The sequence below is a fragment of the Meleagris gallopavo genome, chromosome 14 (genome assembly GCF_905368555.1).
Source record: "Meleagris gallopavo chromosome 14, MGAL_WU_HG_1.1, whole genome shotgun sequence".
Classification (NCBI taxonomy): Eukaryota; Metazoa; Chordata; class Aves; order Galliformes; family Phasianidae; genus Meleagris; species Meleagris gallopavo.
In genome coordinates this window covers 9,432,872-9,455,960 of record NC_139417.1, presented here as the reverse complement: position 1 = coordinate 9,455,960, position 23,089 = coordinate 9,432,872, and the positions used below count along the sequence as shown (strand labels likewise).

At 43.0% G+C, this 23,089-nt stretch overlaps 1 protein-coding gene across 2 annotated transcripts in view; it reads right to left on the bottom strand.

Annotated features, from left to right (window-relative positions):
• Positions 1 to 23,089, bottom strand: part of MGLL (monoglyceride lipase) — a 53,644-nt gene that overhangs the window by 27,762 nt on the left and 2,793 nt on the right. For both annotated transcript variants that reach the window (XM_085235957.1, XM_003210100.5), the window contains exon 3: positions 7,846 to 7,952. In XM_085235957.1, coding sequence (XP_085092083.1) covers positions 7,846 to 7,952 — 107 coding nt within the window. The remainder of the gene's footprint in view (positions 1 to 7,845; positions 7,953 to 23,089) is intronic.

Below are 23,089 nucleotides of genomic sequence, written 5' to 3'. Positions count from 1 at the left end.
TCAACCATCTTGCATGCAGACATACTCCTACAGCGTGCAGAGTGGGTTATGGGAGGGCAAGTAAGCTGCTGAAAACATTACAAGAAGTTGTCAACTTTCCTTCGCTAATAGGAAGCATAGTGACATGATACATGTCTGAGCCTGCCTTCTGTCACAGAGATCTTTGATTTATATTTGTAAAGACTGAGTATAGATGACAATTACACAGGTCTTTGAGACCACAGAAGCAACACAACAGGCTGAAAAATGAAATGAGCTCATTAAGTCAAGGCTATTTCATAGAATCATACAGTTGTTTAAGTTGGAAAGGACCCTTAGAGGCCATCTAGTCCAACTCCCTCTGCAATGAACAGGGACATCTACAGATTGATCTACCATTTATTTGAATAAAGGATGTCATTCCCGAACATCAGGACCCTTTGCCCAAAATTCCTCTCGTTTATTCGCAGCATCATCTGCACTCCACACAAATGTAATGGTCCATTCCTCTTTATCACGGAGAGTATTTCTCATCTGAGAGGCAGAACCATAGAAGGCAAACTAGAAGGCCCTAACCCTTATAGACGAAAGAAACCTTTTAACTTTCCCCTGAATGAATGACACATCTTTGTCATGCAGCCTGTCTGTTAACAGTTAACAGTGACAGGTTGAGGAGCATGGTCTGGAAGGTGGCCAAAGCGGCCAGCTCCACACTCAGAGTTGTTGTGTTAAAAAGAGAGCATTCTGTTCCCTCTCTCGTTGTTTCCCCTCTCACTAGGGCCCGTTGTTACAGCCTCACGCCTCCTTGTGTGAAGGCCAACAGCGAGGCTTTGTTCAAGAAGCAGCTGCTGAGAAGATGTACTATCTCATGAAATGACCTACTGACATTTCTCCCCCTGCTCATTAGTAAGCAGTGAATAATTAGGAGAACTAGGGCGGATCGCACGGCCTGTTTCTTTCAGAGTAAGAAATCAGCTCCTTACATCCTAACGTGCCCCAGAAGGGATTCCCTCGTCTCGTGGGCTTTTTGCAAGGCCAGAAGAGCTGGCTGTGCATCGCCTTCTTCTCATCACCTGATAGCACCCAAAGCTGGATGGGACAGGGCTGAGGACAGGGTGTCTCAGCCCTGACCAGGCTCCAATCCCCTGTTCACCTCAGCTGCAGCAAGAGCAACTCAATTTATCCAGGAACCAAGCCAAGGATCCTGCTTGCCTGCATGACATGTGCTTGTTTACTCAATAATCTTTGGTACAGGGTGGGTCTACAGCCGTGAGGAAATGGCTGAGTGGTTGCAAGTAGCAGAGTAAGTGGGAGAACAGAGGAAATGATGTTTAGTCTTTCACAATCCTTACTGCAGTCCAACATAATTATCTAGTGATGTGCACATACAGGGGTAGTGGGCATAGAGCATCTGCATTGCCTTCCCCTCGTGCAAACAATGCTTGCATCCACTCTGGCTTATAGGCCTGCTCTGTATCACTGATTATGTGACAAACCTGTCTGACTTCAAAACAATGACCAGGCAAACAAAAAGATTGCTTTGAGCTGCCTTGGTTTGTTTTGGCATGTTTTCATAGCACACATTAGATGACACTACACAATTAATGTTAGGGACTCAACTGTCTCACTTATACGTGCCTGTGCCAAAAGTGTATCCAGTCCTCTCAATTCCTCAACTCCCATGACTCAGCACTATGCTTTCCTCCCATTTACATCAGCATGGTTTCTGTATTATTCTCAACAAGTCCATCAAACTCATCTCTGGAGTGGAGGGAAGGAAACACCTCCGAGTACCCTTGTCCCTTCCCAAACTCAAATGCTTTAAGCAAAACATTCCATTACAGATGCAGAGGTCATGCTCAGACTCATAATCTGTTTATTTTTAGTTTGCTGTGGTCTGGCTGCCTCCTTGCTTGACAGTGTTGTTTCATCTGCCTTCACAGGACAAAATAAAAGCCACACATACATCTCCAAATCTCAGCTTGTGGTCTTTGCTCAAGCATGAGACACCATAGGTATTTGATATCTTGCTGTCGTGTGGCTGCTTTTCGCAAATAGAAGCACTGCTTCTTGCCTTGAAGGATGCCATGTGGTGATGGGCTGGCAGTTGGAATGGATAGTCTTCATGGTCTTTTCCGACCTCACTAAGTCTATGGTTTTATGATCTCAGTGCGGACAAAGGGCTAGCACTGACATGACAGGTCTGCTTCTGAGATGACTTCAGCAGACTGGGCTGCAGATGTCTATGACAAATTGCTCAAAAATCGCTACACAGCTTTGTTCAGTAAAACTCTTCTCAAAGCACTCACGATTACCTGTTACACCACAGGTTATCCCCTAAGGTTGGGCTTTGCTATATTCTGGTATGTTTATAGGCACTATCCAGCATCCCTGTACTGTAAGAGGTGCACAGACATCACTTTGTCTATACTGATTACTTTTTCCTCTGTGATACATGCTCACTGCCACCAACAGAACCCAATCCCATGCGGCAGACTGAGAGACAGCAAGAGGAAATACATCATCCAATTGAAAGAGTGCATTCAAGAACACAGGGCAAGTTAGACCTTTAAGCAGCATGAATCATTTTGCCATATATTTTCAAAGAGGTTCAGACCTCTTCTTAGTAAACTGTCAGAGTAAACTGCTACAAGACCAGCGGTCACCTGTCAGCAGAGGTGGATGGCAGGAGGAAGTTTACTCATTAGCTGTTTGTTTTATAGGAGGACTTTGCTCCAGAATCCTACATTTTCTCACTGCCTACAAAAATTGCACAATGTTCTGCAGTATCTGAACTCTCACCGCATAACTGCGCCCTGTAGTTTTACCTCCTGTGTGCCCTGCACATGCTGAGCATTCCTCACTACTGCCCTGGAGGGCAGATAAGCCTGACTGCTACCTTTGTTCAACATCTGGAGAAGCAAAGGCCAGGGAGAGCTAGACTGACTGGGGACTGTACCAAATCCGTAGTCAAAACAGGATTAAAACAGCACTGGCTGTGCTCTGCCAGCCCAGCCCAGCCACAAGCTGTCCTTTGTAGGCTCCTATTAACATACAGGGGATGCTAGGAAGAGAAAAGCTGAGTGATGGGGAAGACCAGCATGACTCTTCCCTGCTGTATCCCCTGAGGTGCCATCTCTGCTTTTCATGTAGCAGCATGTTTATGGCTCAATCATCCCCCGGGTTAAAAGGGGAGAATGGATGAGTTCCAGCAGGGACTCGCGGGTCCATATGACACTTAACTTAGATCAAGGGTCAAAGAATCATTTAAGTGTTCCCTTATATCCCCGTTACTTTTGCTCTGACACAGGTTCTCAGTCTGGCAGTTTTTGAAGCTATACATACAGATTTATGTCCATGTACTTGTACCACAGCAGGACAGATTAATCACCACTTAGCAGCTCTCTCTCCAATCCAAATAAATGATCATAAAATACTGAAAGATGGACAAGTAGAGATAATCTGAAGAACAAACAGGCTAATTTCTCCATAGGGAATATACCTGTGGAATTTAATCCAGAGCTCTGAAAAATTTCCTTCCAGCTTAGAAATTTTCTGTTTGGAACCACTAGTAAAAATATTGAAAGAGAGCTTTTGTGAAGAGCATTTGTGAAGAGTTGGTCTTTGTGCAGAGGAAATACACAGGAAGAGAGGTGAACTCACCCTGCTGCTGGTTCTCCTCCTGCCCTGCAACTGCTACAGCTACGTGAACAAATATGTGAATTCAGAAGAAGCCCAAAAGGGAACACATCAATATGGTACAGTAATTTGTACTCCTGCAAGTGCTGATATTTCCAGACCCACGGTGATTTCACATCACCAGGAGTGTTGCTCTCTAGGAACATTCCCTCCATGAGCGGTTCCTTCTCACTGCAGTATCCTCATTTTTATTAAGCACTTATTAGTGCTGATATCCTTCTTAGTCATTTCCCCCCTCCCAGTTTGTCTGTGCTCAGTCCTTTTTAACCTTTCTCTTCAAACCAATCCTTCCCAGTGCTATGAATAAATAAAAGCCTTCTGTTCTCATCAACAAAATGGTCTTTTAACAGTTGCAAGAACAACACAGCAATCACTTGGAAAAAAAAACACAACTAATATTTGAAGCATTTAAAAGCCTACAGCTATTTTCTGCTTTTTAGAAATACACACTTAAATAGAGAAAGCAACAAGGAAATTAATGGGGAGCCTCAGCACAAGGTGTCTGAGAGGGACCTATTAGCCCATCTGCAGTTCTCACTAGCATTGCAAAGCACTGTCCTCAAGCAAATCTAAAGGCTAAAATCTGCTGCCTGGTTAGGGCTAAGTAATTCACTTTCCTTATTTGCATACCAGACCATTACTCATTACCCATAAGAAGCACCAGCAATTCTGAGTAAAAAAGATGCCCTGTGCCATCACTGTTGAAAGTGTAAGATCTAAGTGAATGTATTTTTGTGGACCTTGGATCTTGGAATGCTTTTGTAACCATGATTAGCTGACATGTACTTTTGAAGGTGAAACTGTGGTTGTTCTGGTCTCAGGCCATGTAATGCAACCATACAAATAAGATCCCAGGAAATGAGATGTTTCAAGAAGTGAGACGAGGATAGCTGGAACATCATGTGCTTTACCAACTGAAAATGCTTGGATAGGGGAAACAAAGCCACATTTTCTATCCTTTATTCTCATTTTCCTTGGCTTTCTGCTTCACCCTAAAGATAATATAACAAAAGGAGCTGCAATCTGTCTGCAGGTCCGTGAAGAATTACCATATTGCTCCAGTTTGATGACTCTCCCACGGGTATTCCTTCTAAGAGGGCTTCCCTAAATTGATTGCCAATAATCTAATATATTCGTCTGTCTCTTTGTCATCAGAATGTTGACATAATAAACACTAATATGAGAAGGAAACAAAAATGTGAAATTTTGTTTCAACAAAGCTGAAGCTGGCAGAAATACATAGCAGGGTCGGCTCAGCAACCTTAACTCATGAAGCTGAACTCCACGTACATTCAGAAACCATGGAAAACCATTACCTGCCTATTAAAACACAAGAGACCACAGAATGAAATGCTGCATTACAAAGAAATAGCATTTTTCTCTTCCATGAGGCTGATATTAAACAAAGCAATTTAACAGCATTAGGTGTAAAGGAAACCTAAGAGGTCTTCTGGAAATAAGTTTTCACCACTATTGAGGAAAGTTTCTAAGAAGTAGCTATGAGATACAGCTGACTTGAGGTTAGTGTGAAATATCTGAAAGAGCAAATGCATTAACAACGTACTCTGAGACACTAAGAGAGCCAAGCTAGTGTCACTTCTCTGGTGCCAACAGGAAGACACAAATTCAGATGAGCACTGTTACCCCGTGATATGCCAGCCGTTTTGCTGTAGCCTTGCATAACAAGAACCAGTGGTGCAGAGCAGCCTTCAGCAAGATTTACAGCCCATGCATAAGCTTTTACAGAATCAGCAGTATAAATGGAAATTATTTTTCCTTCTTTTGACTGAAGGACAGACACTGTATAAATCAGTCAAGTCACACATACTACAGCCATAGCAACTTCCCAACTCATTTGGGAAATCATGCTAGCCCTGCAGTGGAACTGCATGGATAATATCTTGCCTGAATTGGGAAATGTATCCGTGAGTATTCCAGAACAAGAATAAACATCCAGGTCAAAAAATCTACGCCAAGCCCTTAAGAGTTACCATAAAAAATTACAAAGGGAAAGCAATTATTTTGCTAATGCAATTGAATAACTAATATTACCCAAAGATATCCAAAGGGTGGGACACAATGAGGAAACACACCAGTGAGGTGACTTGGGAAGGGGAAAACAGTGGAGAAAAGTTATAATCCTCCATTTGCTCTGGGCAGATTTGGCAGTGAAGGTGTGTGTCATAGAATCATTGGGTTGGAAGGAATCCTTAAAGGTTACCCAGTCCAACTCCACTGCACTGAACAGGGGCACCTACAGCTCCATCGGGTGCTCAGAGCCCCGTCCCTGTCCTTCAGCTCAGGCTGTAACTGTATTACTCCAGACAAGGTCTGTCCTCACCACTCACCTCTTTAGGTGGAAATATTATTTTACAGAGCCTAAAATATATTAATTGTCTCTGTAGCTTAGTGAATCCAGTCTCATTTAAATGAGTTCTTTGTGTAGTACAATTGCGTATTCAGTGTTCTGCTTTCAGGTTCCTCTTTGCCCTCTCCCTCTTGTCATGATGAAAACCAAACTAAGTTGACAATGAATACTGTAAGTCTGACAGAGAGAACAAAGCTCTTAAGCAGCCCGAGCAACCAGAAGTGTGTTAAGTGAACTAATCAATTCAGCAATTCTGTCCATAGGAAGAAAAACACAACATACCTATGCTTCTCTAGTAAAAAAAAAAGTCAAGGAAAAGAGAGCAAATAACTGTCTCTTTATGCAGCACAATAAACACCTGACAGGATCCTTCACCCCAAAGCCCCTTCCCGCCTACAGAAGAGTCATTCTCTGTACCAGACCCATGCAATAAATACAGTGCTCTATCACTTTTTCTAGACTCATTGCTTCAAATATTGCTATTTCAACTCTACTTCTCAAAACTGTTACTGAGTGTTAAGGGAATAAGGAATGAAGGCCTACTCAGCATGCATAGTGAGCAGCCACAGTCCTGGGGTGCTGGGCCCTGGCCAGCCATCTGAACAAATTGCTTGTGCCTTGTTCAGTCACTTTCTGCATACATTGTGGTCTACTAAGAGCAGCTTCAGGGTGAACAGCACATAGTCCATGCCTCTGTCTTTCTCATGAACTTTGTGCCATACAGATACCAAAAGAGGAATGGAGATCTTTTCTGTTGGGATGGCTGCACGCTCCCACTAGCCTACATCTGAATCAGAAGGAAGTACGTCAACGTGAATGAGACCACGCTTACAACATTTGTGCCCATTTAAGGAGAAACAGACTCCTGTGGTCAGCAGAGATACTTTTGCACAGGTCAACTGTCTTTGTGAAGTCAGCTCTGCATGGCACGTGATCTGCTGCCTGTAAAACCACTGACAGTAGTTTATATATTCAGGACTGGATACTTTTTTCTTGTCAGGGGGAATTCTGCACACCAAGTGCAGTGCTGTGAGTGAAAGGAGTCATGAAAGCAAAACCAAGATGAAGCTGTGAGTACTTGAATTTGATGAGACATTGCCTTTCCTCTCCCAGATTAAAGGGTGCAATGTCTCACTTGTTCTCCTTTCTACAGCTTTCAGGATCTTCAAGCTCAAGTTCAGCAGTCTTGTCTTTGAGGAGAGCTAGGGAGAACCTTCCACTGTATTCCTACGCTTCCTACACTTTCCAGTGTCACTGGAGGATCTGCCAGAAGGAGATCAGATTTGCCCTGAAATCCATCCCATTTTGCCTTTCAGCTCAGAACTGACCTTGCTTTTTTTTCACTGCCATCATTAATCACATTGATTCCCTGCATCAAGAGTGCAGCTATCTAGTGTACTGCTGTGTGAAAGCTATGATGTCATTTTAGATCCTCCACTGCAATTTTTAGGACAACAAGAACCATGAATCCAGCAAAAGTGGCTCCTAGTCCCACTACCACAGTGGATGATCCCTCCTCACCCCCAAGAGATAGGTGAGAGAGAAATAGTCCTTAACAGACAGGTTAAACCAGCATCAGCAGTAACATTAATGGTAAGACTGAGGAAAACCCAGAGAAATAAGGTTGCTATCTTATAGATTCAGTATGCAGATTATCACAAAGCTTCAAATACTCCCTTTCTCATTTACGCTGATGTGTATTTTATTGACTTCTCTCTCACTGCTGAGTAGCTTTAATGGCATTTGCCTCAGTAAAGTCCTGAGTTGCTGTAAATCAAGTACTGTTTTAGGCTACTCACCATGGTCATGGGCAAATACAAACAAGTTAAGTTCTGTCAGCCTCTGGGCCAAGTCATCATAACGGCCGCAGTGTTCCCCAGCGCCATGAGCGATAAACACGAGGGCCCTAAATGGAGCATTAAGGTATAAATCATTAACTCGGCAATCAACGCACAAAGGCTTCAGAGCCGCAAGCAAAAACAGCACATTCAATTTAGCAACAGCATTTCAGATATCAGCAAATACAAGGCAAGTTAAATAAGGGCTGATGAGAGTTTTAACACGGGAAAACAGATTGCCATCCTAACCTACCATCGACTCGATCTTCACCAGCTGGTAGCAGGGCAGACACAAGCATGTCTCTGCACATGGGACAGACTTTGTTATCTGTTTGCAACCAGGATCTGCTACAAGTTCAAAATGCAGATGGGCATCAGCACCAGTCCTTGGGTGGGTAGCTATGCCTTGGCTTTGAGGCTTTCATGTTGCTCCTACAGTGGAAGTGTTGCCCTTGAGTTTCATGGAGTTGGTATATCTTGGTATACCAAATTGGTATATCTTACAAATACAAATGGTCCTTAACTTTTTACCTTGCAACATTGTCAAATGCTTGAGAGCAATCTTAAAGATGAAATTTCAGCTAAACAACAAATCTCAAACAGTCCAGAGCATTGCTTTGAGTTTGGAATTTTATCTTTTGACTCCAGTTCTGGTAATCTTACTATTGCACTTTCTGCCCCGAAACAGTGGCTTCCCTTTGGCAATTAAATGGACTTTTACATAGCCACTGTACAACTAGAGAGAAGAACCATGAAAAAAGTCTAATGGACAATTCTTTTTGAAAGACCTTATAGAAATATTTATCTTCAAATATTACAGTTGCAGCAATGATGCTTTATCTTCACTGTGAGAGTGACTAAAGATGAATGAAGTCTTTTAATCAGGCAAAGTCCGTGCAGAATTGGACTCGAAATGCAGTGGAAGTAGCAATGAGATTATGTAAGTTTTGCTGAATTCAACAGGTGACTTTTCAAAATCCAGGAGCATACACATGACGTGTTCCTTTGCAAGTGCCATCTGTCATTGGAACATCAGCAATGCAAAACAGTCAGGAGGCTACAGGTTTGAGATTCTCAGTACATTAAATGAACTGACAACACAAAATAATGCAGCAGTTTACAGCTAGTGATTTCCTCTACTTTATTTTGATTGAGGTTTTGAATACATTTTCAGTGTATTCACTGCAGTAAACTGCTTTGATCTTAATATACTTAAAAAAAAGATGTGAATGATGTAGAAAATCCTGCTCTAGCTCTTTGATTAGCACCCACTTCAAAGTATTTGCTCATGCTAGACAGCTTGAAAGAGCACCCATTGAAACCAGAAGGATTTAACAGAGGGACTTCAAATACAGCAATGCAAAGATGCTCTGGTATCTGTCCAACACTAATCAGCAAGGCTGAGGTTAGGCCACGTAACACTTACAAATTAAAGAAAATTTAACTGAAGGTTTCAGAATGGTTGGTGTGGAACAGTCATTTCTTCCTTTTCAGCCTCCCCTATTGAAACATTTACCACGTTATCAATACACGTGTTAGCCTGATTTCCAAAGCACAATGCCTACAATTATAGATCCATTGAATCGCTAACGTTGGAAAAGACCACTAACATCACCCAGTCCAACCCCAACCCATCCTACCATGCCCACCAAACCATGTCCCTTGGTGCCAGAGGTGGGAGAGATGGAAAGGCAGCTCATTTCATACTGGAGAATATCACCTTTCTGGAACAAAGCCATCACTGCTTTGCATGTCCCACCTCTCCCAGCTCAGCAGAGATTCCAGGCAGTGCTGCCATTGTCAGTCTCTGATGGAGAAACTAAGGAAATGCTAGGGGAGATCCCATCGCACTGATGGCCAACACAGTGAGTGAGGCTCTGTGAGCATCTCTCCTGCTTCCCAGCTCCTGGCAGTTCCTCTCTGCAGCGTCTCACTTAAGCCCTCTGTTACTCTGTAGCACCAACCTTCTTCCCGCTGACTATGCACAGAGATTAAGGCACAGCTCGCCTGACTGCACACAGCCCTTCCTTTCACAGGGAAATATGATTTGAATGTAAGCACTGAAATACATCAAGTGAATGAAAACTAATGGGAAGCTGCTGAAGAGATCTTTGCTGGGAAATGCTTGCTGATATTTCATCCCCCTGACAGCAAAGCCCTAATTTTGCTTTCATTCACACTGCCACAGCACCGTGACTCTGCCTGACAGCAACCTGCTAGATCTCAGCCCCCTCATCTTCTGTGAAGCCAGCAAGAAAAGAAAAAGCTTCGTGCTGCAGAGAAGCAAGGTGTTCCTGCAACCTCTCATGCCAGCATGACAATTGTCATGAGCAAAATACTGAATAAAATCCCTGGGACTGTTTGTGCCATTAGAGCCCTAATGGCAGTGGCTGTCAAGACAGCTCAGGCACTTTTCAAAGTTTTGTCCTATGATCATAAGTTGTGACAAACAAGGAGTGAAATCTTCAAACTGGTATGTCCAAACAGAAGCAGCACCATCTTCAGGGTCTCTGTGCACAGGGGCCATGCTTCAACGCCTTGAAAACCTGAAGTTAGTCTGAGCTTCATCTGAGCCAGGACTGAAAGATTTGGCTCTTTCTTATCATCTTCCATTTTCCAAAAACAAGTTTAGATTTGGCAAAGAGTACCCGAAAGCAGTGTAACAAATACATGGTGCACATATTTTCCCTGGCAAACTGGTGTGCAAGTACAGCGAGTGATTGCTTTGAGTGACAGCAGTGCTTCACTGTATGTAAACATTTTTGCAGACACTCCTGCTCTCAAACTGCAATGGCTGGATAGGAAGAAACATGTCTAAGATTGCTTTGAATGGAGGGGCTTCTGCAAATTGTTTAAAATTAATACAGAAACCTTTTGAGGTTTGTGTGACTGCAGTGTCTCAATGGCAGTGTTGTTTAAGCAAGGTTTGCGTATTGGCCACACACCAAATTGATCCTGGGGAGAAATTTCTTCACCTCCAGCTCTCGCAATTTCAGTGATGAAATCCTTGCAAACATATAAATCTCAGGTAGAAGGCATGGCTCACAGCCTGCAAAGCTTTCTTGTGCAGACTGACCCATGCCTGAACCCACGAGTTCTAGTTTCTAACCACAGGCAGATCGACCTGACACATCTTTGGATGCTTCAGCTGGCTTGGGCTGGTGGAACAATAACTGCTGAAATGGTGCCAAAGTGCTGTTTTGGCTTCTGCTCAAGACAGCACCTTGGATGCATGTGATCACACATTTCCCCATGATCCACGAGTGTGTTACACACAACACCAAGGCATGAGCTGGAGCATAAGTGTACCAGCTCTCACCTCACCAATGCAATAATAGCAATTATGGCTGTTAAAGGAAAGCAGCTATTGATTACTGTTTGCAAAAGCAACATTTTTCACATGTCCCTGCTCCTTCCATTGCCTTCTCCTCCCCTCTCCCTCCCTACAAGAGGTTTCTGCCTCCTGGTACTGCACAGCTTGGCAAACAGATGTGGTTACTTAGCACAACAAGCAGCAGGACAATGTTAGTTTTTACCATTATCTGCCATTAGGAGGTAATGGTGCATGCCAGTGACCTCATCTCCACTGGGCTGCTCTCCCATGGCTATATCAGCTCCTCCTGTGCTGCAGCTGCACCTTGCAGAGCCAGCAGCATGCCGAGGTGTCCCTGTGCAGGTGGGTCAGGCTGTGAGCAGGGTGGTATGATCTTCACATCCTGTCCTCTAGGGGCTGAGGCCCCTGTGCGATACTTCATAGCCAGAGAATATCTCAGAACACTGGGACTAGAACAAAACGCTGAAGACAAGATTTCTGTGACTGCATACATAAAAAATCCAGTATTTTCCACCCTATTTGAAAGCATCCCTCTTCAGAACAATATTTAAGTATTTGCTTAACCTCAGGAAACTCCCTTTGGCTCATGAAAGTCAGTAGGACTTACAAAGTACAAGATTAAAGTTAAAAAAAAAAAAAAGGATTTACAAATGCTGTTCTGCGTTAGGACTGATTTAATCACATGCAGAAGTGATTTCCTGAATCAGACCTTGGCAACTTAACCTAATACCATGTTATTCTATGGAAGGCAACTATGCATTCATTTGATACGATTCTTTTGCCAGAACCAGATCAACTCTAACGAAGAAAATCTGATTTTTGCAGCTTTGAGTACTCGACACCAAATTCCTAAAGTAATTTTTAAAAATTAACCAACAGGAAAGCTCTGAATTAGGTGAGGCTGCCAGAAAACGACTGGCTTACCGAATTGATTATTAGGTTTGGCTGTGTTGTTGCAGCTGACTTATCAGCTGACATCAGCCTGACTCTTAGAAACGCTGAAAACAACAAACATTTATGTATGAAAAATACTTCACTGGTGGCACTTTTGGAGAAGGATCTGGATAGCTGACCACAAACTCTTTAAATTTATTATATCATGTGTGTCGATTTTCCTTCCACAGGATATCGTCATGGAAAATCAATTACAGGTATGCATTCTTGTGTTAGCTAAGAGTCCTCACTGATTCTAAAGATTAGCTATCTTTCCCTACAATAAGATTATGCATTCAGCAGATGGTAACTTTATCAAGATTTAAGCAATATTCCAATTTTCTATTATTAAAGATTACCTGTTCCTCAGAAATTTCCAGATAACCATTTCCAAGCACACATAACGAAGAATGAAACGCTTTGTTCACTTAACACTTAACAGACATTGCTGATGTTCCTCTGGAGGGCTCTAGACCCTCTTGTGGTCTTTTTGGCAGAGGTGATCTATAGCCCTAGGTGACCCTGGCAGAACTTGGCTTTGGGCAGGGATTACAGAAATTTATGGGCGTTTCTCTCATGTTGTACATTAGATGCATGTGACCTAACCAGCTAGCCAAGCATTCAGGCTGGTGACTCCAGATGGACAGGAAAATTGATGGTGGAGTCAGGTGTGTCCCTTTGTGCTCCTTCTGTCTCCAGGAAACTTACAGAGTTATGTTCCTCTGAGGGCACAAGAAGTGATGACTTGCTCTGAATTCCAACCTGTGTTTCAGAGAGGCAGTTTATTAAGTTCAAGCACTTTGCTTGCTCTGTTGCTCAGCTTTTTGGGGAAACACATTCATAGCCTTTGCTCTGCTGGCCCATTTATGCTCAGCTTTACTACATAGGTCCATAACCTGGGTAGTCATATTCTTTTCCAGCTGTCACTGGAGTTTAATGACGTTACCTCAGACCAGCAGTTCTACTGCTACTTTTCCCACATCAGAGAAAAATGTTAATCTGGAGTCAAGTCTACACTGACGTTCCCTTAACAGCACTGACCATGTAGCATCAGTGGAATCTCACTCCCTGGAGACCTTCAAAAGCTGTGATCAGCACAGATACCCCTGAGTATCTGGGCTCTAAATTTGGAGGAACTCACCTTTTCCAGATAGACTGAGACTAGTAATGGTTCAAGACTGCAACAGTTCAGCCTGTGAACAGCCTCTGAGCTCCAGAGGCTGCATCAAAACACTGCACTACGGTCCAGATCGTAAACTGACAATTTTAAAATAAACTCCTCCAGCAAATCCTGCTTCATATCTTCTCCCTTTCCCCATTTGCTCAAGCCTGGGAGTTCCCATTCAAGCATGCCCAGAGGGGCTGCTCTTAGTCTTGGCAGCATCCTACTGTCTAACATGATGGAAACTTAGGGTTCAGTCTTAACATCCCTGCTTGCTTCCATGAGTAATGCTTTTGCCTTCAGCAGCTGTTCATGCACATGCCTGCAAGTCTGGTTTCACAATGCATTTCAAAATCATGGTGATTCCTCATCAGCATAGAGTTAGGAGATCTGAGAGCTCCTGTGACCTCCTGGAGGAGTACCATGGGTGGGTTATTCAACAACACCAGAAAGCGTAGGCAGCATAAATCAACGGAGCAGAAACAGAACTGGATAGTACAGATATATTTCAAAACAAACAGCTCAACAGGAACTGGCTGGAGCCAGCTCAAAACAATGTGGAGGAACAGCTTATGCTGATTTATTGTAGCTCCTTGAAGAGCAAGCCCTCACCACAAATAACTCATGAGTGGTCTAATACAGGGAAAAGAGATGAAGGAAACTTCAGGCGAGGTGGGATGGGAGGAATTATTTGAATCTTGCAACTGCTTAGCTCCAGACAAGTCCCTGAAAGTCAGCATTTGAGACCAGCTGTATTTTGTTTCAAGGAAGCTTTGAAGTAGTACTTCAGGGGACACAAGGCTGAGACCAGAGCTGAAATGTTTGTAACTTGAAATTCATAGGCAGGCTCTTCTCACCCTTTTTTTGGATAAAACTGAAGAGATCCTCGACTTACCAGGTACACTTGCCCACTTTGATATCAGAGATGGAATTTTCCCTGGTGGGCCACTGTGGACCCAATGTTCTCAGTGTGCAGGACAGAACAGCACTCTGCTCTGGAGATGCTCTTTCTTCTTGCTACTGCCTTTCTACAGAGCACGGCAATCCTTGAAGGAAGAATTATGCCTTCTATTTCCAAAGAGGCCTGTGACTTGTTTTTGATTGAATCATCTCCAGTCTCACGCTGTTATTTCAGGGAGTGGATAGAACAGACAACTCATGACATGACACTGAAACAGTTAGAAAAGGAAGAATTCAGGTAATTACCCTAGCACCTGTGCAGGGTAGAAACAGCAGTGCACATGTGGCACAAATGATCAGACTGCTTCTTGCATCAAAAACCACACAAAATACTTTAATCAGGCATGGTGGAATTACTGGGGTAAATCTTCCACTGGCTTGGAAGAGATCTGTGAATAAGGAGCAAGAAAGGTGATGACACTGTACTTGTCCTGAGACAGTATGCTATTATTACTTTTTAATAAAGCCCTGACTGTACAATCCCCAAGTGTAGCAATGGTCTAAAGCCAAACAGAATACTGCAATTCCCTGAAATGCTCTGACCTGATAGCATGGTTTGTACCAGACAGTTCCGCCATAATATGCTCAGGAGTTCTTGATTACTTCCTGCAGAGAGGAAATTGCCCTTCCTCACTTTTACCTTTTGGATCCAGTTTTGTCTGAGGCTCTCTGTGTTAGCAGGAATCTTAATTGGTTATCTTTCACAAACCAACTTAGAAAAGTCCAGTTCAGATTTCGCAGATAATGTGCGTCTCCAAAGAGCCAATCATTTCCTGCATGACTTTCCAAAAGCCGGTGTGGAATTAGGCCAAAACCATAGAGACAGAAACTCTAAGATTGATATCTTAATCATAAAGTAGTTATGTATATTTTAGCATACTTTGAGATTAAGCACATTAATTTCTAATGAATAATCCTCTCGACACATCCCAGAGCTGCACTCCAGCTCTGCCTGGCTATGAGGAGAACCTTTGCATAGAGAGGCTTTGCAGTCTCTGTCAAAATCAATATCAGGAACTATTCCTCAGGGAAATCAGTAATGTCACAAGCAAAGCACTTGCCAAGGCTTTGAGCCTGTTCCAATTAATTTTGCATTCCACATTTGCCACAGACTCGAGGTAGGAAAGAAAGTTGAACGTAAACAGCTAAACGTTATACACCATCATCTTGCTGAGGCAGTGACTGCTGGAACATAAGTTTTAAAGACTGGCATATTTATCCATGCCTCTAACCAACGTAAATCTGAAACACAGCTGAGGTGCAATGATTTACAAGTTAACAAATGGATAGAGACTTCTGCCTCCGTCGCCAAATCCAGATCTGTGTTATTTCATGGTGACACTGAGCTAGCACATTTGTCCAGAGAACTTAGCTGTGGAGGCTGCTACCTGAACCTCTTTCATTTCCAGCCCCAGGGCAGCGTCACCCACGGCAGTGAGAGCTGCCACACCAACATCAATAAGGAACTTCTTGCCACGAGTTCTGCACTGTCTTGTTGGTTTGCTCTCAAAAATGGCCATATGTAACAGCTTTAAACAGCAGAAATTGAACGGGGACCTGGGCAACTTGGAGTGCAACTGTTACAATAAGGATGAGTAAGAACAATGAAATAAAGAAGTAATCACTTTAAGTACTGGCAAAGAAAGCTAAAGGCATGTGGGATGCCTTTTCTTTAGAAAAGCTTAAAATAGAAAAGGAAATCAATACTCATTTACAGTATCTGGCAATCACTGAACCAAAACATACATGTACACCTACAGCAAATCAGAAATAACAACACTTATTTAAACCACAAGCTGTTATTCTGCTGTGCGAACGCTGTGTTTTCTGTGGATAGCTTCACCAGAAACTGAGAAGCACCACATATTTGGGACCATTTCTAAAAAGCTTTCACAATACCAAGAGCAAATATTGTCAAAACTACAGCTATTAACCCCGGCACTGCTGGGCTGGCTCCTGTTCTTCTGGACTGTTGGCAAAGAAAGAGTGAGAGCTGATGGGGGAGAGCAGAATGCTTTGCCTGCCCTCCTGAGCCTCTCTTCTGATCACTTACAAGCCACCATTCGTGGGAGCACAAGGCAAAATGCAAAGAAGCCTGGATGCTACTTTTGGCATGTTGAGTGATGGGACTACCTCTCCTAAAGCAGCAGTAAAATACATGCACCAAGCAGAGCCCTGGTGGTCAGAACCCATGCCTTGGCATCATACAGTGCCTATGAAAAACTAGGAGCTTTAGGGGAAGGAGTCGTGTTTAGCAAATTAACATTCCCCAAACACTGAAAGTGTTATTGAATATAAACAAAGTGAATTTGCTGATTGATTTTTTTTCCATCCCATAGCTCTGGAAGAAGTGTGACCAGTAAATAAACAGCATCAATAATAACAACAGCTGGCTTTTGTACAACACTTCTCATTCATAAAACTGAACATGCTTTTTTTTTAAGGGGTGCAGCTATGATTGTCACACAGCCATCAAATGAAAAGATGATCCAGAGACCCCTCCCCCACTGCCCTGCCCCTGGCAAGGACTGATCCTCCCTACCCCTGACATGTAAACTGAGTACAGGAGGTGGAAGCCTTGCCCATGGCAACACAGCATGCCACTGGCACGGGCTGGACACACGATGTGAGGCAAAACCCAACCCTACAGCAGTCACTGGGAACTCAACAGCAGAGCCAAAATCATAGAATCATAGAATCGTTAAGGGTGGAAAGACCACTAAGATCACCAAGTCCAACTGTCATCCCACCCCCACCATGCCCACTAACTCACATCCCTCAGTGCCGCATTTCCGTGGTCCCTGAGCACCTCCAGGGACAGTGACTCCACCATTCTCTGTGCAGCCTGTGCCAGTGCATCACCACTCTTTTGGAGAAGAAATTTTTCCTAATATCCAATCTAAATGTCCCCACGGGTTCCCTGAGCCCCATTCCTGTGCTGCGTGCACAGGGCCACAGTGAACCTGGAAAGAGAGAGCCAAATTTTAAAAAGCTTTCTGTGCTACAGAACCTGTGGGCAGCTAATCACATCAGAAAGGCGATCTGTGCATTTTCAGAACAACCTGGTTTTAGCTGTTTGGTTCTCCTCGCTGACCCTTGAATATGCTTTTAATAAAATGAAATTATGAATGCTGCTCGGAAGACAGTTTTTATTACTTTAAATATTGTAGACTAGCTCTCACACGAGACTTGAAAAAAAACAAATAAAGAAGAAACACCATAGCCATTAGGTCAGCTAGATGTTATCTCTAGAGCAATCTCAAAGCACTTAGTGCTTCCTCAATCACTCTTCACTTCTTTAGCCCAGCAAATTAAGCCACTGCAGATTTCTGGATTTTGACAAGAGAATTTGAAATCTCACTGAGATAATTTTGAAAAATAGAAGTAAAAAATATGTTGAAAAATAATATATGAAATCTATCTTTCCAGCTGGTAAACTAGCTAACCTGCTGACACCTGGAGCAAACCAAGCCAACCTTCTGCTCTTAAAAGAGACAAAGATTTAGGTTTTTTTTCCATCACACCACTGTTTTTAAGCTTGATGGAAAGGAAACATACATAGCAAATGTTTTTTTAGCATAGGACAGATAGATGGCTAAAAAAATCAGTAATCTTTCTCATCTATTAATTCTATAGTCATTTGTACATTTTCTGCTTGCCCATCTATACACAATACTGGATCAAAAGATTACTACATTATTACCATTGAATGATTGACTTTAGCTCATCTGTCAATACTTTCTTTTTTTTTCTCTCCTTTATTTTAGTAGATTGCTGCTGAGACAATTGACTTGTAGCTGAAAAGCAAGAACAACTAATGATCACTTAGTGGATTTTTAAAATCTCTCCTTCAACATCAAGCACTCTTCAACCACAAAACCTCAAGGAATAATTTATTTTCTCTGGCAACTTTCTTCTAGGGACTCCAGATATCACTGCTGTCACCCCACTTACATCACTCACTTCGATCATTATACCAAATTTTAGACTGGGGAAACAAAAGCACAGAGAAATCAAAGGCCCGGTTATTTATATCTTTGGTCAGTGCGCACAGTCTTAACTGTATTTTTTGCCTATTCTCTGCTCCTCATTGACTTCTTTTTTCCACTCTTTTCCACCAAATTTTTTAGGTCTAGCAATCTGCTTTTGCCATCACTTTGTTAGCATGGATTCAGAAGCTCTGTTATCAAGTGATCGCCTACCAGACAGAAAAGAAGATGGATCCCATCTGGAGAGCAAGTGTCTGTCACATAGAAGAGAAGTCTCATTCCAGTGGAAGTACTCATGAAGTATTATTACTCAATGTCTTAATGATGCCAGAAACTTTGATCTGACATTGCTACCTTCCTCCCTGTTGGATAATAAGCCATACTGGTAGAGTGTCATGGTACTGGTACTGGTGGAGTAGGAACAGTGATGTATAAGGGTATAATGAAGTTAAGGGTATAATTGTGGGGTGTAACAAGGCAAGGGATTATAGGATTCTCATGGGCAGGATGCAATAGTCTTTCCTTAGATAAAGTTTAAGCTATGGAGTATCAGCCATTTGCTGTCAAAATTGTGTCACATCTCTTGGACAAGCTACAATGGAAGGTTGTTAAACACTGATGGCTTCCATTCAAGTGGAAGCACATTTGGACAATGGGATGCCTGGACCTAGAGAAGGCAGCTCAGCAAAACGTGTCTGCAGGGACAGCTCTTAGAACAATGTAATTTCCCTAGAAGAACAAAGAGATCAGATGTTCGTGCTAGATCTGAAAATCACAAAGCCACAGCAGCTTCAGGGGAACTCACAAGGAAACCCAGACCAACTCCTCTGCAACATGGATCTAGAAAACACATTGCTTTCTACCCAATACAACTGTGCCAGCCAACTCCTGTAGATGTATTCATGGTGATCTAAAAGAGCTGCCCCAGTGTATGGTAACTGTTGAGTCACAGCCTGAACCACTGATTGAGCATCTGGGGAAAGGACCCAGTCAGCCCTCAAAGCACAGGTGAAGGCAATTCAGCTGTGACAGGAAGGGTAGAGCCTAGCTACACCTCTCTTAGACCTCATTTAAGGGCTGATGGCACTGGGGAAGGATTTCTTCCTGGAGATCCTTCCTTGGTGAAGCTTTCTCTTGTGAACTGAGACTCTTCTGATACAGGTGAGCAATCTTCTTCCCATCCTTTATGGCACCTCTCTATTGTATGAGTCCTTTTGTCATCACATCTCTGTTGTAATGCCTTTCCCATTGTACTGATCTGTCCAATTGCTACACCTGGGGATGCTCAAGACTTCTGAAGTAACTGAGGCAGGGAACAGCATGCAGGTGCTTTCATTGTTTTGTCCAAACCTATATGTGCCTTGTGCTACTGAAAGAAAGATTTTCTGCATCTGGAATCCTGACACAGTTGATGAGTTTGTCAGGTTCATTGATGGCATCGCTTTCAATGTGTAACAAGTCTGATGGGCTGGTTGATTACTCGGTTCATCAGTGGCACATGAAGAACGAAAACTGATTTTGCATCCTATGCTGTTGTCTGAGGACCAGGATGAAAGCTTAATGAAACTTCTGAGATTCACAACAGAGAACTCCTAGAGTCAGCTTGCTCTTGCATGCCACCAGCCATAAAGTTACACTGTCTTGCCTGTACCTAGAAACTGATCCTAAGAGTGTAATAAACAAAAACGGCTGTTTACAACCATTGTTATTCTCTTTGTTTTTGTCTTATTCCTTGGACTCCATGGAAAAACAAAAGGAGATTTGCATTCCTGTAAGGACTGAAGAAATCCTGTCCTACTGAATGGAAGCTGCTGGGAATACCCACAGCAAGAAATGAAGCTTTCATGTCTGTCAAAAAAGTCCCTCACAGGTGAAGTTGGTTTATTAATTTTCCCACCCCCTGCATAAGAACTCATGGGAGGCTGTCACCATTCACAACAAATAAGGCTGTCACCTAGAGCAAAGAGAACACAACTTTTGAAAGAATACACACAGCTGACAAATTGGAGAAGGAAGGCTTTAGGAACTCAGGCAATAGCAATGTAGCAAGTAAAGCCTGGAATGTTGGTTTGACAATGAAAATCATTAAGTGAAAAGCTCTTATTTCCCCCGTGCTCTGTTTATGATGTGATCAGACATGCAGAGAGCTCAAATCATCCTATGACAAGATGCTGACATAAGTCATTTTAAACTGCGCAAGTTTGGTCCTTGTGCATTAGTTTGTACTAATGAGGTCAATTTCAAACTAAAGTGTTCTTCCAGAGTGGCACCGAATTAGAAAATTCAGTATTTCTAGAGAGTTGCACAGCGTAATTAGAGACACTAGAATTAGTGGCTTGCTTTCCTTTGCTTTGACTTCGCTTTGGTTTATTTATTTAGTCATTTTGGAAGGGTCTGAAAGTCAAATTTAACTTTGTCATCTGCTCACGCTGAGAGCAGTGCTGTTCTTCTGGAAATGCCATGGAAATGCTGATAATGAGGTGCCAAAATCAGCAAGCAATATTCACAGTTCAAGGGCTGGTTCAAATCTAAAGGCAGTTTGTATTTCTGCACCACAGGCACTTCTGCAAAGTCCTTCAGAGAGAGAGAGAAATAGATTTCTTTTTCTTTATTGGTTTGCTCTTTTACCACTACCAAGTCAGAATGAATGACAGGCATTTTTTTTAGAAAGAAAAAAAAATGCAAATAGAGAAGCAGGTGCGTTTTGTTTCATTTTGTATTTTTAATCACACTTTTCAGGTGTAGAGCTGAAAGAATCCTACAAAGGCAGTGTTTGCTCAGGTAATTGCACTCTGTTCCCCTAAATCATGGTCACAATGTCTGAAGTTGAACCAAGCCATTTCACCGTACATTAACAATCGAGCAGGAAGACATGCGGCCCACACATGTCAGCTCCTGACAGCCTCCCCAGCACAGAATGGGCATTTCTAAAAGCATCCTTGAACTGTGAGCATCTCGCACTTCAAGTGCCCAACCTTAATTTATGCCTATTTACAGAGGAGAGCCAAACACCACTGTCTCAAATCTGAAATCAGTGGTGGATGCGGGCTATTGGTAAAGTTGATGATACTAGTAGGATTCAAAACTGAGCTGGGTCAACAAATCCCAAAATGCCCTAAACAAATTGTTTGCAGTTATCCAGGCAGTGATGGGAACAGCTGAGACATCCAGGGAAGGCCACCAGGATACTGCACAGAGGGGAAAGAAGGTCAACGCTGAAATTCTTCAGGCCCTTTTGGGGCCTCAAAGGAAATGGTTTGACTTCTCCTCCCGACTTTCCTTCCCGTTCCTCATCCCACCTCTATTCTTAGCAGCTTTGTCTGAGGGCTGGGAACAGAGCATGGTTTCTTAATTCCTCACCTCCTGTTACCTCATATTTTGACTTAGGAGGCTGAGGGTGGTGGCAGAGGTTGTAACCTTGCATGGAGCTGTTGTTTTTGTTTACGCAAGGGCTGCTTTTCCATTAAGTAGGATTTTCTCAGCTATTGGGACATGCCATAGGTGTGACATCAATCTGTTCTGGTACCAACAATTTAGCTCAAAAAAAAAACAATATTACACAGTCCCAAAAATGGGACCTCACGAGTGAGCTCCCTGTGCCAGCTACCTGCTGTCATGCTCCACAAACCCTGCTCTTGGCAGGATCCAAGAAAACAACACCAGAACACAGTGCTTCTCCCTTCCTGCCACATTAAACGAGACCCCTTAATTACATCTGGGGATGAAACTGGCTCAACAAGTTGGGCAGCTCATGGGACTGCTAGTTGGGAAGCTGCACCTGCAGCCCCAGCTCTCCCCATGGGCTGACATCTCACCCCAAGAGATGGAAAACAGTTGCCCTCCTTCCTTAGTCCATTAATATCTACTCTGTCTACCTCATCTAATCTCCATGACATCTGAGTGCCTTTGTGTGTCAGCTTCCTGCGATGTAATCACCTTAATCCCCCCGAAACAAAGCAGCCCCTGCTGAGGAACTCACAATAGGTGCCTTTCACTCACACCACAACCTTGGCCTCGGTGGCACTTACAACAAAGCATCCATATGTGCACCAATATGGGCTGATCAGTTGGCTCAACACCGTGCAGGATCTGAGCCTGAATATTTGTGTGCATGGAACAGAAGAGCCTTACAAAATTCCCCATCTTCCTGACCAATCTTTGTTGTTGTTTTTTTAAAGCCTTTATCCACCTTTGCAGGTCTGTTTGAGGAGATAAAAGAGAAGCACCCACTCTGAAGAGCAACGTCTGCTGGTTGGCCCCAATGTCCACCCATTGTTTGCTCTCCAACCCCAGGCCAGCAGCACTTCTTAATTTTTTCCTTTGGCAGATATCCCATTATCTTCTCCCTGGGGGGTGGATCGAGGATGGTAAGTTCTATTCTAATTGAAGCCAAGTCAGTGATAACCTTTGGGCATCTGCAGTGAAAAGGTATTTCTGTAGCCCTAGCTGCGATGAGGTGTATAATGGATCAATGGAAGATCCCACGATTCAACTGTTACAGTGTCACTCATTAGCGTTAGGATCAACAATCAAGTTGGAAGATTGAAAGATTCACCTTCAGTATTTGAAACAGAATAACTGTAACAGGCCAACAAAAGTCCCCTGAGGTGCCTCTCTTTCCCTGTACGTATATATAGATCATTTTTGCTGAACATTTAAAATTAGATGAAAGTTGCCAAGCTTTTACATATGAAGCAGAATAAGCTGAGCTACTTATGAAAAGTGAGAGGGAAAAGATGTATTTTTGGTTTCCTATCAAAGCACTTCAAGAGTGTTCCTGACTGTAGAATATAGACACTAACTAACTATTCAGCCACTTGCATTCTC